This window comes from Amphibalanus amphitrite, unplaced genomic scaffold (assembly GCF_019059575.1).
Source record: "Amphibalanus amphitrite isolate SeventyFive unplaced genomic scaffold, NRLGWU_Aamphi_draft 000444F_arrow, whole genome shotgun sequence".
NCBI classification, from domain to species: Eukaryota; Metazoa; Arthropoda; class Thecostraca; order Balanomorpha; family Balanidae; genus Amphibalanus; species Amphibalanus amphitrite.
The window spans coordinates 369836-386460 of NW_024881938.1; the positions used below are offsets into that span (position 1 = coordinate 369836).

The 16625-nt window shown below is 50.1% G+C and overlaps 1 protein-coding gene across 1 annotated transcript; it reads right to left on the reverse strand.

Moving 5' to 3' along the window:
- Nucleotides 1-863: 863 nt before the first annotated feature.
- LOC122391552 (protein vestigial-like) lies at nucleotides 864-16420 on the reverse strand. Its single transcript, XM_043385593.1, has 6 exons — nucleotides 15853-16420; nucleotides 8801-8952; nucleotides 7995-8086; nucleotides 3819-4060; nucleotides 1878-1962; nucleotides 864-1518 (listed from the first exon to the last, which is right to left on the reverse strand). The coding sequence occupies exons 1-6, from the start codon at nucleotides 16003-16005 to the stop codon at nucleotides 1460-1462; spliced, it is 783 nt and encodes a 260-aa protein (XP_043241528.1). The 5' UTR covers nucleotides 16006-16420; the 3' UTR covers nucleotides 864-1459.
- Nucleotides 16421-16625: the final 205 nt, after the last annotated feature.

The window sequence follows — 16625 nt, forward strand, 5'->3', positions numbered from 1 at the left end:
GCAATTATTCCTCTAAATTGTATATTGAATCTTTGTATTTCGGGTTGAATAGATTAGTGTCCTGATTTGAAATTAATTCTTCCATTCATTTCTTCCATTCATGTCTGGCGCAATATCTGAAACCAAACACCCCGTGGGCAATACGACACTACTCCCGCTCATATTATGGCGTGGAACGTTCAGCAATATCTCGCAAAATTCATTCGCTTTGAAGCTAACAACTTCCCTCTGATAAATGTCAGTCGTGATGAAAACGCTTCTCTTTCATCCGGCTACATTTACTTCTGAGCTTGGAGTGTGTATGAATAATAAAGCAATCTGTTCTGACCCCTAATCCAATATGGTGGACGCCCCACGCGAAGAACCATGTCATCACTATATCGCCGCCCATTGTTCGCCGATTAAATGAAATCGGAATAATCGGATCCGGTCCCCAATAAAAGGATACAGACAAAGAAGCGTGTAATTCATCGCCGGCTTATGGCACTCGAGCAGGGGATCAGCCAGCTGGAGTTCCCCCTCGACTGCCACCTCTGGCTCCCCTCTGCGCGCTCCCTGCCTGCACAACACTAATAAATGCCGTATTAATCACGCTCGGGGGGCGGCGCTTTGTAACCCACTCAGGTATGGACGGCTTGGCGGTGGTGGTGGCAGCTTATTGTTTCACGCATGGATGGCGAATGTGTCATTTTCCCAGAGCTCGGACCGCCCCAGGAAGTTATTAAATTCAGTAGGATGGAGAGGGGAGCATATAGAACACTTGCTAAATATTGATGTTAGCAAGTCAGGTGATTTGTTTGTTTTTCTCCGTTCGCGTTGTCAGGAAATTTGTGGGTATAACGAAAGTATTGGCAAACAGCGAAGAAGACGGCTATCATATATTATAAGAACTTCTAAATGGAAGCAAACCATTCAAAACAACACAACCAGAATGTCTTCATGGGACGTCTCACGTCAAAGCACGAGGCTAAATCACTGCTGTTTGTGAGAACACAGAAGCGCACCGCGCTGCAAAGCTACAACCATAAACTGCATTCACACTGCGCACCCACAGGCTTGTACCATCACGGCACATCCAAACAGACAACAGCTCACGCCTTATGAATGATACGAATGGAGATATCGGCTACGAAAGATAGTGTCTTCGCTATATATACAATTAACACTGGCGGCGGAGACTCGAGTGATCCGCATCACTGTGAATCAACACATCACAAGTTCTCTCTTTCACATCGTCGTCGACGTTTTCGTGCGCTCTCTTTGTGGACTCTTTGTAAACTCTCTGCGGCTGGCATGTGATGCCAGTGTAAGTTCGCGACGCAAGAGGTCACCTTTAGGGAGCACTCTGAGTTTGTATCGCGCGCGTCACTGCACTGCCGGCCGGCCGGCGGCGTCTTTCAAGGCACCAGCACCGGTCCCCTGACGTTTATCAGCGCGTCGTGCGAGCGCCATTTACTGGCTACTGGAACCAGTGTAAGTCTTTGGTGGCCGTCTCTGGCACGGAGGTTCCTTCCAAACCTGTGAACACAACAAACATTTGATGTAAAAATATGATTTGAGATTAAATATACTCAACTAAACCACAACATTCCGTAGGCTTTCACTAACGCTTAACAAGGTTCGAAGATGGTGAACTATGGATTCAAGTTTGCTTAATCAAGCTGACGTATGGATGCATTTGACGCATTCCACTTTTCCACGTCTCATAAAAAACAATGTTTATCAAGAACAGTTTTTTTTTCAAATGTTCTAACGGAATCGGGACAACACAGTGAGAGGAAGTTGATAATTTGGACTTCAAACAGACGTTAGACGACAAATGTCGCTGGATTTTTTAGGTGTTGATTGCGATGGCGAGATATCATTGACAGTCTCACCTGCTGAGTACATGTAGGGGCTATAGCTGCTCGGATCCAGACCGTGGCCCTGCTGCATCCCCAGCCGGCCAGCTGTCGCCGCCGACTGCAGAGAAAGGTCAGAGGTCAGTCGGGAGGTCGACTCGAGCAGCCCGTCTTCCGCGAGACACGCGGTCGAACGGCATGAATAAGGTAAGCGTCATAGATACGGTTCTAGTTTGGGAATATGTTTCTTGCTTTGAGGTTGAGTGACCGTCCAAAAATGATATGTTCAAATTATGAGCTGTCAGTCATTTACGAAGTACACATAAACTGTGTGACATGGGTCATTTGATGATGCATGAATATGGAAAATTGCTGCACTAGCTGGAAGCGATGTTTTACATGACGTGATCGTTACCACAGGTCACGATACCATTCACGGTGCAAGGTGGATTCGATGGTTCTGAGCTGATGAGGAAATTTAGGTGCCGGCGTATATGCATAGAGACAGAGGCTACTGTTCAGTGGTTAAATGACAACGCTTACTTTCCTCGATGAGGCAAGGATTTAGATCGACAAAAATGAGATAGCGAGGAATGCAAATGATGTCACGTAATTCCCAACATTGTGTCGTGCCCTAACACTTATTCGGTGACAAAAATGTCACCGACATGCACCACTATACAAGCTTCACAGGGATATATCGTGTGTGTTCCTTAATTAGAGCACCATGTTTGTACTTCTGTGGCATGGTTCTTTAAAAAAGACCTTGCAACGAGGTCGTTTGAGGCTTAGCTCTTGAAACGTTTCCTTTTTTAACTTTAAAGATATCTTCCCACAGGAATGTCAAACACGCTGTAATTGGAATATAGTTTTATTTTTGGACTTCATCTGATGTAAGGTTGAAGAGGTTGACACGGCATTGCCTAGCGTCGCACATTTTATGTCATATGCAGTCTACCGCGTTTTCATAAGCTGAAAAAGACAAAATCTTTCGCGGTAAACGTTTTACATCAGCAGCTTGAGATCCCTGTAGATTACATCATCGTAAACCTGCTAGGCGTCAGCTCATATTCTCGTTTGGATGCACTCGTCTGTGATTTTTAGAGCCGGGCCCTGCGGTAGATCCGCCGAAAAGCCCGGTAGCAGAGAGTGCAGTTTTCCGTCGCGTGACTGTGGTTGGCCAAAGGAATGCGGCCAAATGGCAAACGACGCCGATTTCTGGTATCAAATGGCGATTTTCCGGAAACATGGCCAGCTTACCGGCTCGTGGGCCACGCGCAATAAGAGCTAAATCGCACCGAGGCATAAATCTAAACACCATAAGTCACCACCTGTTCTGGGGACAGGTCGGGCGGCTGATTGCTCAAGGAGTCAAGAGTAGCTCTTTACCGGGTGATTACAACAGCATAGCGCCCTAATAGAGCCGTGCCGGCGCAGAGTGCTCGGAGTATGGACTCTGGGGATCTCCCACGCTCAGTACACTGTTAGTTCTCGTTTGATCTGTTGTACCGGCGCCGTGAGGACTGCCGATCCTCCGACACGCTAGGTGACCGCGTTTGTTCTGAGTACCTGTGGACCGTGCACTATGCAAAACCGGTCAGATCTAGACGTCACGCAAAGTGGCGTTAGGGGCCAGAGCTTATTTTCTTGTATGTAAACTAGACCATGCCATTAATCAAGCGGTGCATAATAAATGCGAATTGAAGTTGCTATCGAAACGATTCGCACGACATGAGGCTGTCCAAAATGATGGTACTATAACTTTCGATGCACTTCGTTCGCCCGTTCCAACCAACTTTGTTTGAATTTTGTTTTTCGGAATCGTTGTAGCATTTTGACTGTGCATCGCTATGAGTCTTGAGCCTTTTGTGATGTAAAACAACCAATGAACGACCATTCAAGGCATCGATTTCAACACCATCTACCACTTTCACCTACCTTTGTAAGGCAAAAAAAAAAACTGAACTAGCCACCCACCTGGAGGAAGAGGCTGGGGTACTGGTTGTAGCGTGCCGACGTTCCTGCTCCATAGGAGAAGTTGTGCCCGTACGCCTGCGAGGTGATGGGGTAGTACCAGTCGGCCGGCTGGTGCAGGCCGGCCAGCGACGCCGCGTGGTACGGGTCCGAGTACAGGTCATGCGAGGTCAGCGTGGTCCGCGAGTGGTAGTTGCTGTTCCAGAACGAGGCCGGAAAGTTGCGCTGAGACATGGGCACCGGCGCTGCGGGACACAGACGGTGAGAGGAGCGTCAGAGGGTGAGCGGGCGTTATTGAGCGAGGGGACCGCCAGTGGGTGCACCGGCACGAGAAGGTGCTGATGAGAGACGGTGTGTTGATGGCATGAGAACGCCTCAGTGACAAAAACCATTTGGACTGATGAGAGAGGGGGCAGGCGTAATGTTGGATTACGATGTTTTAGAGCCAGGATGCCGCAGAATACAGATGATTGAAGGAGAATGTAAGACAAGGATGCTAATTTTGATGACGAGGAAGAGGCGTCTGTTAGTGGCACTGATAATGATGAATGTTCTTAGACGACGATAGTCAGGGCCAGGGACCGAGGCTGTTAAAAAAAACATGCGAGATAAATACAGCACTGCTTTACACTGAATTCGCTGCAAGTCTTCGCATTTAATAGCAAATGTAAAATGATGTATACCTACAACAGAGTTTGCTTGGAACGATAAAGGCTATTCGCATTCCGAATGCCTGACAATGAAAACAATTGATTCGCTGAGTGTATAAAGATGTTCGAAAAAGAGACGAATGGAAGCGAAGGCACCAGGTGAATAAGATGACATCACCAAACCTTGCGGTTGGACGTCATTGCAACACAGATGACGTCAGAGGACAGTCCGGCGGCCGCAGCTGTTCTAAAAACCACGTGCGCGCTGCTGTATCCAGTAAACTCTGCACTCTGCAAACTGCAGCGAACCTCGCCGCCAGGAAGAGCGGTAGCAGGAAAACACACGAGCCGACTTTTTAACCCCAAGCTCGGTATGAACCCAAACGGAGGAGCGTGCGCGCTGGACAAAAGCGTGGTCCCACATGCGGATTTCAAAATCCCCCCACATCCACCTAGAAACGCATGTGACACATTTACATCTAGGCGTTTTGTTCTGTGATAACGTGCGCGTTTGATCCTATCTCTCTCTCCGTCACCTGTATTCCGGCATCAAATTATGGAAATATGCGCTGTGCGTTTGTTTGGAGTATCGCCGGCCGGCCGGGCGCGTGGGAAGCTGATCTTTATCGGAGAAGATTTTCCTCCCGTCAGAGGCATGTCAATAGGCCATCTCTCTGTGTCAACGAGCTGACCTGTTCCTGAAGTTTTCTTTCTGCTCCCACGCCCGTGCTGACCCGCCCGATCCAACGTCTCATGCCCTGTCGACCCATATATCCCGCCGAGTGAATTCATGATATGCATGAGCCATGCCTTGGTGAACGTCTCTTGTTCGGTCCGTAGCGACATACCCTAGGACTTTCCACTCTCCATGCCTTCCGCCCCTTTTCCATCTTCTCCCTATTCTCTTCTTGTACCTAAGTCTAGTTCAATTTGTTTCATGTCCACCAGTACTACAATTCCATCCCAGCTCCTTTTTTCACGCTCTCCCCGACCTTGTTCGCCCTCGACAGTCGGCTCTTCCTACACATTCCGATCTGACCCGAGCAGTGGCCATCAAACTCCGACCCAGGCCAGGTACTAATGGATGGGAATGGCGACTGTGGGTCATTCCACTGAGCTAACAGATAGAGCACGGAACTTGATGGAAGTCTGGGCAGTGGACGGCATTAGAGGCCGGAGGGTCGGCTACACTTTCGGTCCACGGCCTGAGCCAGAGCAAAAATAATTAAGTTGGCCCGCTTCATGTCCATCATACATGCAGCAGTGTGTATCATAAAGATATACTCTATATGTTTTCGAGTAACCGACAGGACCATCTCCGTGCTTTCTCACGGTAGTCACCATGCCTATTCAGTCATCATGTCCAGTCTCCTGTCAATCTTTAATTTGTCTCCCGGCAGTCTGAGCTGCCCCCGTCAGTCTCTGAGTTGTCTCCCGCCATTCCGCGGGATTCGAGTTGCCTTCAGTCAGTCTCAGATTCGAGTCCCGTCAGTCTCAAATTTTTATCTCGTTACTCTCACGTCGTCTCCTCCGCCAGTCTCTGCGCTGCCTCCCCTCAGTCTCAAATATGTCTCCCGTCAGACTGTCAGTCTCTGGACTGTCTCCCGTCAGTCTCTGGATTGTCTCCCAACCGTTCCATATTTTCCTCCCGTCAGTCTCCATGTTGTTCCCCGTCAGTCTCGGATGTCTCCAGTCAAGCTCAAGTTTGTCTCCCATCAGTCTCAGGTTTTCCTCCCGTCAGTCTCGGATGTCTCCAGTCAGTCTCAGGTTTGTCTCCCCTCAGTTTCATGTTTGTCTCCCGTTAGTCTCGGATGTCTCCAGTCAGTCTCAACTCTCAGGTTTGTCTCCCATCAGTCTCATGTTTGTCTCCCGTCAGTCTCAGATTTGTCTTCCGCCAGTCTCAGGTTTGTGTCCCTCCAAGTTGTCTCGCCGCGGTCTGGACTCCAGGCGCTGCCGATCGGCGACCGCCGGCCGCTCGCCGGCCCACCGGCCGCCGCGGCCGTCGCTTTTTCCATCGCCACATCAAAGCGCCGACAGCCGGTAATTGTCGGCGGAAGAGAAGGCATGCGCTTTTTGTGACGCACTCCCAGAGTTTGAACCGAGCACCGAAGGCTACCCGGTGTCTCCGTCGCGTCTCCGTGCGCGGAGGTGGGGTTTGGTTTGGGTGAGCTCGCGCGTCCGACGCTCGGCCGACGGAATTGATGGCTGCAATGATGTGCCGTGACGGGCCAACTGTCAGAGTGATTTTACCGGCGTCAGTTGCGATCGCCCGTGACATGCCAAGCTGTTCGGAGTCTGTGGGGTTAAACCGACCGATTAGGACAGGTAGGCTCGGTTTCAGACGCCGGGACGCGTTGGTACGGGCTGGGGACCGGCCGTTCCCGCTGCCGGCACGCCCGCGCGGGTGGTAGGGCACGGCCGACCGCCGTCCACCCGGTGCTGGCGGCAGGATCACAGGCCTGTTCGTGCAGACCCCAACCCCACAGTCATCAGTCAGTTGGAAAAGTGGGCTCGCCGGCTGGCCCGATGACAGGTAAAGTTAATGTGCGGATCACGTCACCAGAATATGGGTGCATGTTTGTCGCAGTGAGACAATTTCGAGTTAGTCATCCAGCTAGACTGATTGGAGGAGCGCCAGGCGTATGTGGCTAAATAAGGGTTCCACTTTTACTGCTAGGCTTAAGAAATTTCGACGTTTGTAATATGACCACTGAGCAGAGTACCTGTTCATTGCATATACTGTTTCTTGTTCGGTGTTATGCACCAACCAACCAGGCATGGTACTGTTTTAGCTCTGCCTTCAGGGACGGGACAGGATTTCGTGTTACATCTGAAATAACCGCCCAATAGATCTCCGACTAATCAGCGATCTAAATAGGCGCCGATTGGTGGGACCAGCTCGTAGAATGTTCCGACTCTGACCGGTTTGATGTCGCCCGCCCCGCCCAACGGTTATGGTCCTGAGTGGACACGGCTGACTACGGCGGCGGGGACAAATAGGTGGTGCACAACTAGGTTTTTTACAGGTCGATAGCAAGGCACTTTTAAAGTAATATCACATTGTCGTATCTTAGGTCATCATGGCATGAAAAATGTTTGCCTGTTACGCAGACTTTCGGCATAAGATATGAAATTAACGTTGCCTGCGAGTGCAGCTAAAGGATACTTTTGCCAAATTGTCAGGGAACTCAGATTTGTTTTTCAATAGAACACAATTCTAAAGAAAAGTGTTTTAACTATTGACAACAAACGCAACAAACCTTCGGTTATCATGAGACAGCATCAACGTTTGTTCAGGAAAATGTGTGCATAAAAGTGTGATTACAAATATACGAAGGTAAGGTTTATGCATAAATGAATGTAGACCCTAAAGTCTGACCCTAAAGTTTATATTCAGCGAGATGAAAAACTTGTGTTTGACATTTACCTATCGAGTATGTAAATGAACATCTTCCATCCTTTGGCCCATTGAATGGCGCCTCTATCGCATTCGGATGACGTCACTTTCCCAGCCGTGTTCAATGCTCACCTTTGTCGGAGGTGGTGACATTGAGTGCCCGCGTGAAATGGTCGTCCACCACTGACGACACATTGCCGGAATAGTTGGTCACCAGCATACAGCTGAAAACACACAAAAACCCTTTGAGAACAGGCAAATAATCTGAGGGTTATGGGGGAGCATTATGTCATACAGCTACGTAACTGAGCGACATTTTCCAGCTTGATAAAATTGGAAATCCGCTTTTAGCTATACGATTCCATTGCAATTCTCTTACTCCACTGCGGAGCGGCTTTCATACCGCATTAGTATTGTTACATGAGCCGGTCAAACTCAAAAAGATCTTGCGACTTACCTATATGTTTGTGACTGTGAGTTATGTTTTCTCCGACTTATGTTTTTACTCGTTCCATTAAAACGTATTTTTGTCTTTTCTGTTTTTTTTTTTTTGCGTGCGTGCATCCTCATTTACCTATTTTTTGAAGTGCATTTAGCGTCTTTTGAACGATACGAGTCTATATTTGCAATGCCAATGTTACTATCTCTTTTTTTGACAAAATTACTTTAGTCTCACCCACACCACCACATACAGGCATATCATAAGCGCACACCGCCGCCAGCCCGCGTGCGACCCTCTCTACCCTCATCTGGATATCTGAAGCAATGCCCTTAGCGTCTTTTGAGCGACACGCGTCCATAGCTGCACGCTTAGCTGTCTCAACTGAGCAGCGCATTGAAAGAAATTTCGTTTCACCTGCACAATGTTCCAGACCCTTTCGGTATGGTAAAATAGCCACTCTAGTATGATAAAACACCCCGACCCTCTCTGCCCTCACCTGGAGGAGAGGTACTTGACGTCACGTCGCTCCTCCTCCTCGTGCACCGGTGACGCCGACGTCGGCAGCGGCGACGACGGCGACGGCTTCAGCGAGTAGTTGCTGGCCGCGCCGCTGCCGGCCCGGTACAGGTGCTCGTGCAGCCGCTGACGCTGAGGAAGGACGCGTGCCGTCAGCCGGAGATGTGGGGTTTAGCTCACTTTCGTTTACCACTCATCAAACGACGTCGTTTCTAATGGTCGTTGTCAGTACCTGTTTTCTATTTTAACCTTCGGTCGGCCAGTCATGGGTGGAGGGGTGATCCAATTCCCTGTTAATTAAGGTTTTTCGCAGTCAGCGTAAAAGCGGCAGTCCGTAGCGCCTCCAAAGTTTGCGCACACTACGAGGCATCTTTTTGGAATATTCCCTCAACCTCTGAAGTCCCAGTTGTTTTAGGTTAGGTCATCAGGTCTCAAGAACCTGTGCATAATCAGGATAAAATTGGAATAGTTTATTGGCATCGGAATAAGTAAGTCTTTCGCAACTAGCGTAGAAACAGTGGCATATAGCACAACAAAGGTATGTTCATTAAGCTCACCGTGAGTGACAATATGTATCATGCTGCTTTTTTTAGTTTTGTTGACCTGAAGTAATCTAGCAGTCATAAATGTGGATCGCACTTTCAGCGTTTGTTTTAAATCCGCATATTCAACGACATTTTCGTACCCAAACAAGGGACAAAACCACAGCGCGCCTACCACTGTGCGCCTCCCCATACACCGAACATCCCTCCGACTTCCGAGGCTCTGTTCGCATAACACAACTCCGAAGATCTCTAATCTCTATATATACGCAGAACATACGCGAAAATATATACGCGCGAGGCCGTGCCGCACCGGCTAAGACCGGATCTATAGCGGCCGGCGGACGCACGGAACGGTTACTGCGCAGGACTGTCTATCCGTGTCTGTCTGTGTGTCTGTCTGTGTGTCTGTCTGTCCGTACTACACCCACACACCGGCCGCCTGCCGGTTTGTCCCGCGAGAGACGTGCATCTTCAAACCGAGCACCTGTCCATTTACGGCGTGGGAGAAAGGAGAGGTAGGGGGAATGATAGGGAGGAAGAGGAGAGAGAGAGAGAGAGAGAGAGAGAGAGAGAGAGAGAGAGAGAGAGAGAGAGAGAGAGAGAGAGAGAGAGAGAGAGAGAGAGAGAGAGAGAGAGAGGACAAAGGAGGGCGAGAGGGGTGGCAAAGTAAGCTCGCTAATGGTCATCCAAAGTATGGGCCCTATACCCTTCGGCACTGAATGCTGACAAAATATTTTAGGACATTATCAGAGCTGTGTCCTTCCAACTTTCACAACATCTCAGAGGTGTACAGTGGAGAATATAACGGTGCGAAGATAGGCTCGATTAATGCAAAACCGTCAGACCAGGATGTCCGATCCGAAAATCGGAAGACGTTTAAAGGCTGCATTTGCCATTAGCATTGGTAAAAGTGACCCGTAGCAAATTATGCATAATGTTACACATCAAAATCACATTCTGCTTATATGTATGTGGCGATATGTTACTTTGTAAAGAGTACTCACGAGCCAGGCCAGTCCTATTCGATTTATTGAATTTCAAGTTACAGATGTGACTTGTTTTACACGGCTCACATATCAGCTGGCATTCTGAAGTGCGTTTAACCCTATTCCTGGCGGGGGGGGCCTCAGGAGCCCCCCCCCCCTGAGGTTTTTTGGTTATTTCTCCCAAACGCGTTGAGCTAGGAAGCTCAAATTTTCTGACTTTTCCTAGAAGACTTCTACGCAACATGTCTGAAAATTTTGAGTTGATCTGACCTCAGGTCAGGTCACCAGAGGCGGTTTGGTGACCCTACCTCAGAAAAGTTTGCAATCACGCCAGAGCTAGAGTTTTTGACCGATCAATTTCTTCTCTTCAGGCTTTAGTTAGGGTACCAGTATGTGCAATTTGTATATCTCGGAATTTTGATATCGGTGACCTAAGGTCAGGTCAGTTTCGCGACCTCCCCATTATAAGTCAATGGGGGAAAAATCAACTCCCTTGTTTTTACCACTAAAACGGGTCGGAATGGCCCCATATACCATACATGACTTCATATACGATCAACCTTCACTACCTTGAGGTCTGTTTTGCTGTTGGGCGGCAGCTGTGAGGTCATGTGACGTCATCAAAGGTCACCAAAGGTTTTTGGCCAATAACTCCGTACAGGAACAAGATACAGACGCGTGGATGGTCTCATTGTGTTCAGCTCGTCAAGACGCATCGAATGATATACATGATGACCTCGAGGTCACGTGACCTGAGGTCAACCTTTGACCTTGACCTTTCGAGGTCAACATATATGTCATTCGATGCGGATTGACGAGAGGATCACGATGATGCCCTTAGTTTGTTCCTATCTTGACTAATTCGAAAGTTATTCGAGAAAAACTCTCTCCATATCTAGCGCCGCCATTTTGACTTTTTCGACCCCTGTGACGCCATCTTTGACCTGACCTGAAAATGACCTTCGTAAAAATTGTAGATCTTGACCGTGCGTATCCGATGCCGTTTACCGTTTGTCGCTGCGATGTGTAGTTTTTGAGATCTGAAGGGGGCCGAATCGGCCCCCCCCCCCCGCCAGTTTCTTGTCCCGGCGGAGCCCGCCAGGAATAGGGTTAACAGTCTTCAATATTTTTTTTTTTATGCAGTCCATGCTAATATCTTGTCCTTAGTCATGAATACGGCGCCCGCCGCCCACAATGCGCTTTGCGCTGCATTTACTCGGTCTGTTGTGGTTAATTTGACTAATTATAGCGTGTTAACCAACAGCGGTGGCCCAGGTGTCCAGCGGTCTTCAAAGACCGCAGCCCACGCTCTCAGCCGAAACACCTGCGCAAATCATAGCCAGTCGTGAGCTACAATTTTTGTACTCCTTAAACAAACGAGGCATAACTTCTTCCAGACCAAACCAGCGTCTGTGACCATATCACATCATACATTTTTGCTCCAAAAATATTGATTTAGCTCACCGCAATATGCACAGTAGCTTATTTTAGACAAAGGCTGCTCTTTATCACAGAAAAATGCAAGTCTGCCTTTGTCATATAATCCGAGCTCATAAAATAAGCATCACATGATCAGGTTCTTATAAACTAAAGCACAGCCGCTGCCTGGCTCGCTCTACGCTCTCCACCTGTCCTATACCCCCACAGCCATAAAGCGGAATCAGTACGCGCGACCAGTCCTCCAAGTCGTGTTCGGCGCACAATCTTCTCCATATCGGTCTGCGACCACCTGCCTTGGTGAGATCTGCTCACCGCAGAGACGTGCGGCTGATCAGACAGGTGTGGCGACCACGGAGGCCACAGGTGGGGTGAGAGAGGACACGCAGGGGCCTGATCGGGGAAATGTAAGAGCTCGGGGAGCGTCTAGAATCGGGGAAGTGCCATTGCTTTGGGAAGTGTCACCGGTGGGGGGAGTGTCGCAATTCCTCCAGTTGGCCACAGAAGACAGGTCACAGGAAGTTCTTAGCGGTGTGTCTCGCGGAGAGGGCGAGGATGGACATGGCTGTGGATGAGGAGAAGCGTGGGAGGCATGGCGGGGCGTGAGTGAAGATTTGAATCAGAACCAGGGAGATGGGTAGAATACGGAAATAACTGAATGTTGGGGATAGAAGGGTCATTGGATGCTCGAACATGAGTAAGGGTGAATTCAAATGCAACTGTAGAGCAAGATTCCTTTACTATACTCAGGTTGGTTCACTAGGGAAATAAAGGCGCCGTGGTGACGTCATCAGAGGAAATCCTTCACGTTCAAATGAAGGGGTCATTTGAATTGCTGATTTTGGCTCGAAAGTTGATATAGTCCTATTTTTGTGGTTTCAGTCAAATTTATCGTACCTAATGAAGCAAACTCATTATTACATTGGTACAACTTTTGATGACAACTTTTGATGGTCCTTCACGTCACCCCGTAGTGCGACCCAGCCATCAGCATCACCATGCGCTGCGTGTGAGGTCACTTAGCGAGTCGACACCCGACTGCTGGCCATATATCGTGTCAATCGGTGTGTCGACCGTCGGCCCAGAGTCTGTTAATCACAGCACACATTATGTCGACCGGCGTGTCACCGGAGCCTAATGAGGCTACGATCGAGTCATCGGACCGACTACGGGCGGCAGCGGCGGCAGAGGACTGAAATCGGCGCTGGGTGGGGGAAAAGCAGAAACCAGCGGCGAATGGCGGCAAGGGTGGGCTAGAACAAAGACAAGCACTGCATGGACAGTGGTAGATGGAGCGGGCCAGGGCAGAGACCAGCGCTGAGCGGTCAGGATGATTAAGAAACTGAGGCTAGATCGAGCAGCAGAGCAGACGTCAGCGCTGAACTGCGATAGCGATGGCAACGGAATAGGATTGAAACTGCAGTTACTGTAGGATAGCCGACAGAAGCCAGTGCTGGGCTGAGAGAGACGGCAAGAAAACCAGCGCTAGACGGCAGCTTCGATGGCGTTGTGCAAAAGTCAAACCAGTGGCTGCAATGTGCCACAGCAATGGCCGGTGAAGAATGTGGTGCTACACCCGGTCGGTACGCATATTATATCGGTCAGATCTCTTATCTGCGCATAGAGTTCTTCAGGGACTGGATGAAAATAAGGTGAGACCGCAGTAAAGCTTAGTGCTCACAGGCTTTTTCATGAAATCAAATTGTTCAGTACCTAATTTAGATTACGCACAGTCAATTAGTCTGATCTCACGTTTGATGTTTCTGAAAAAGATATAATGGCAGAAGGCCAGTTTCAGAAATGTAATGCGAGATATCCACAATGATTATTGCCAGCTTGCGCTCGTTCATGTGAAACGCACAAACACGTAATCTTTACAACTTGCATCTGCTGAAACTGCGACCTCAATCTTATCTCAATGTTTATCAATTCACTTTGTAGGCTCCCTTCATCTTATCTCCATGCACATTTCATCAGAACACGTTATCTTCGTCGCAGGCCATCAGCCTACAAAACCAAACACATTTACAGCTCTTCAGCGCAGTGCCGACGTTCGCATCATTACAGAACTGCGACATCGCCCGTTGAGCTATGGATAATAGGCGCGCTACATTACGTTAACGGTTCATCAGTCGCCGCAAATGTCACAGCAGATCACTGGGAACAATGTCAGGAGTCGGACGCAGTCCTGGCTCTGCGGCTCGAGTCGCCAGCCTTGACATGGGGGAGTGGATTCTTGGACCCGCTCCAGGCCAGCCGGAGACCAGCGTCCACTCTCAGGGAGATGGCACACCGCTCTCGGTAGCGATACGGTAGCTGGCGGAGCATGTACGGTACGCCCTCTCACCAACACGTGCATGGCCGTACCCCCCGCCCGTCGGCCCGTTGGGCCCGGTGCACGAATGAGCTGGCACCGCTCCGTAGCAAAGGGCGGCGTCGGCGTCGGCGGCTACCGTTTGTCCCGAAACTGGCAGTGCAGTAGCGTGCAATGTATTTTGAGCACAACATATTATAGTCACAGTCAGTTGGGATGGGTGGGAGCCGACCGCAAGGCGCCAGTGAGCCGACAGCCGGAGGCAAAGGAGCCGGCAGCGAGAAGCAAGGGTGAAGAAGCAAGCAGAACAAAAGGAGCAAGGATATCAGGGTATCAAGTAACAGGATTAGGAAGTATGCGAACAGATAGTAAGGCTCTGGGAAGGCGAGCTTCAATACGCGTGGAACACAGCACTGTGTAATGTGCATGAGATCATGAAGTGGGAACCCATGGCAAAGGAACGGGCAGGCCAGCGAGGCCAGCCAGCGTAGATGGGACGGAAGGGTGAGGGCTGGCTGGACGATAAGAATCAGGAAGCATTCCTTCATAACGGAACAATCAGTATGGAGAAGGGACAATGGAAGTGAGTATACAATAACCGAAGCAGAAGACAGATAGCGGGACCGGTAAACCAAGAACCGATGATGGGGAACAACAGAAAGAAACAACAGCAGAGAAGAGAACAGGCAGCTGCGCGCTGGCCGACGGGGAATACAGCGAATGATGAATGAACAGTGAACAGGGCAGGGAACAGCCAGCAATGGGGAGTAGCGGGGAGTAACAGAGCCAGGTTATACTGCTGACGGATGGAACACAACCGTTGACGGCTGACCGAATTGACGAGTGATGGGTGACTGTTGACGGGTGATGGGTGACGAGTGACGGGTGCAGCGGCCCGTGGCATGTAGCCCGCCCCACATCCGACTGAGCCACGGGACAGCCGCATGCCTCATGTCACGCTTTGTCCGAATAAAATGTGCATTGTGCGCTCCTACAGAACTGGGAATAAGCGTTGTATTACCGCATCTAAAATGTGAGGCGGACTCGGTGGCAAATAATAATTATGTACTTGCAAGATAATCTGAGGACCAAACAATGTTTTGAGCACCCTTGCTGTCTGCAGACTACCAACAGCATTACCTATTTGTCGCGTTGTTGGGGAAACTAAATATAGGCAACTATGCAGACCATCACCTACACATAAAATAATACGGCTGTAATTATATGCAATCAGCATACATGTAACCACTTCCGAATGCCCTTCATAAGCATTTTTTTTTTCAACTGGCCAAGATCTAGTCGCAGTGCAACTCAACAGAGGTACGCTACTCTTTGGCACTCTGCGATTATATGTAACATAAATGTCTCGTTAAAATATATTTATGCATTTAAACTAGCTAATTGGAATCATAATTTGAATTTGCATCCGCCAGTGAGTGTCCAATTCAAACATGTAATTGTATCTACTGTTATTTAAATGGCAGGGACACACGTCATCCGCTTTCTAATTAGTGTTATAGTCTAGTTAGTATAATGATTCATGTGCACTAATGAGTTCACATTCACATGAGTGCATCTTTAAATAATATATTTCTTACGTTTTCACTTAATTAATTACGCACTTGTATAACAAATATCAATAAATGCATACACAGGTGTATGCGTTGTGATGTCTATTTTGACAGCAGAGTTTATCAGCGCTCATGACACAGCTCCCGCGGCCCGTTTCCACCGCCCAGCAGTCTCTCACCTTCTCCTCCATGCCATGGCGGGCGGGGGCGGGGGCGGGGGCGGGGACGACCGACGCGTCGGGCGAGGGCCGGCCGCCGGAGCCGGTAGCCGTCGCCGGCGCCGGATAGTACGGAGCGTGGAACGGCTGATACATGGCCACGGCGCAGCTCATGGTCAGCACATGAGCCCGCGACTGGCAGCGGGCGGCGGCGGCGGCGGCGGCGACACTCACAATCACCACCGGGCACTGAGGAACTCCGCTCACCGCTTGGTGGTCTGTCCGCCACAGAAACCTCACTCTACCTCTCACAGTCCGGCGTGCACCACTCACAGTGCGGTCTCCAACACCGGGTGTCAGCGTCCGCTCAGCGTCACGGGCGCAGCTCGTCACGCGCACCGTCACCGTCCGTCACCAGCGTCCGGTCGCGACTGCACGGCACTCCTGCCGTCACTGAAACCCGCGCCGCTCTGCGACTGACTGCGACTGACTGCGGCGGCGGCGGCGGCGGCGGCGGGCAGGCTCAATCAGAGGCGGCCGCGAGGTGGACACTGTCCAGCCATGGCGGCGCGCCGGCCGGCCGCTCACCTGGCGGGGCGGGCGCTGCTTAGGCTCCGCCCAGGAGGCGGAGCGGGCGGCGCACACAATGGGCAGCCGCCAACGACAATCGATTGGTGGATGAGCGTGGGGCGAGCGAGGGGCGGCCGGGGGCGGCGCGCTGCTGGCTACCCGGCGGTCGATGGGAGCGAGCAGACGGGAGGTGGCCGGGTGGTGGTATCTTCTGGTTGCCCCAT

What these genes read in the sequence shown, in the direction of transcription:
- LOC122391552 (XM_043385593.1), bottom strand. Translation starts at nt 16,005, where the DNA reads ATGAGCTGCGCCGTGGCCATGTATCAGCCGTTCCACGCTCCGTACTAT. An exon ending in GCCATGGCATGGAGGAGAAG is followed by an intron (nt 8,953 to 15,852) that starts GTGAGAGACTGC and finishes GTCCTTCCTCAG; the next exon opens with CGTCAGCGGCTGCACGAGCA. An exon ending in CCCCTACATGTACTCAGCAG is followed by an intron (nt 1,519 to 1,877) that starts GTGAGACTGTCA and finishes TTGTGTTCACAG; the next exon opens with GTTTGGAAGGAACCTCCGTG.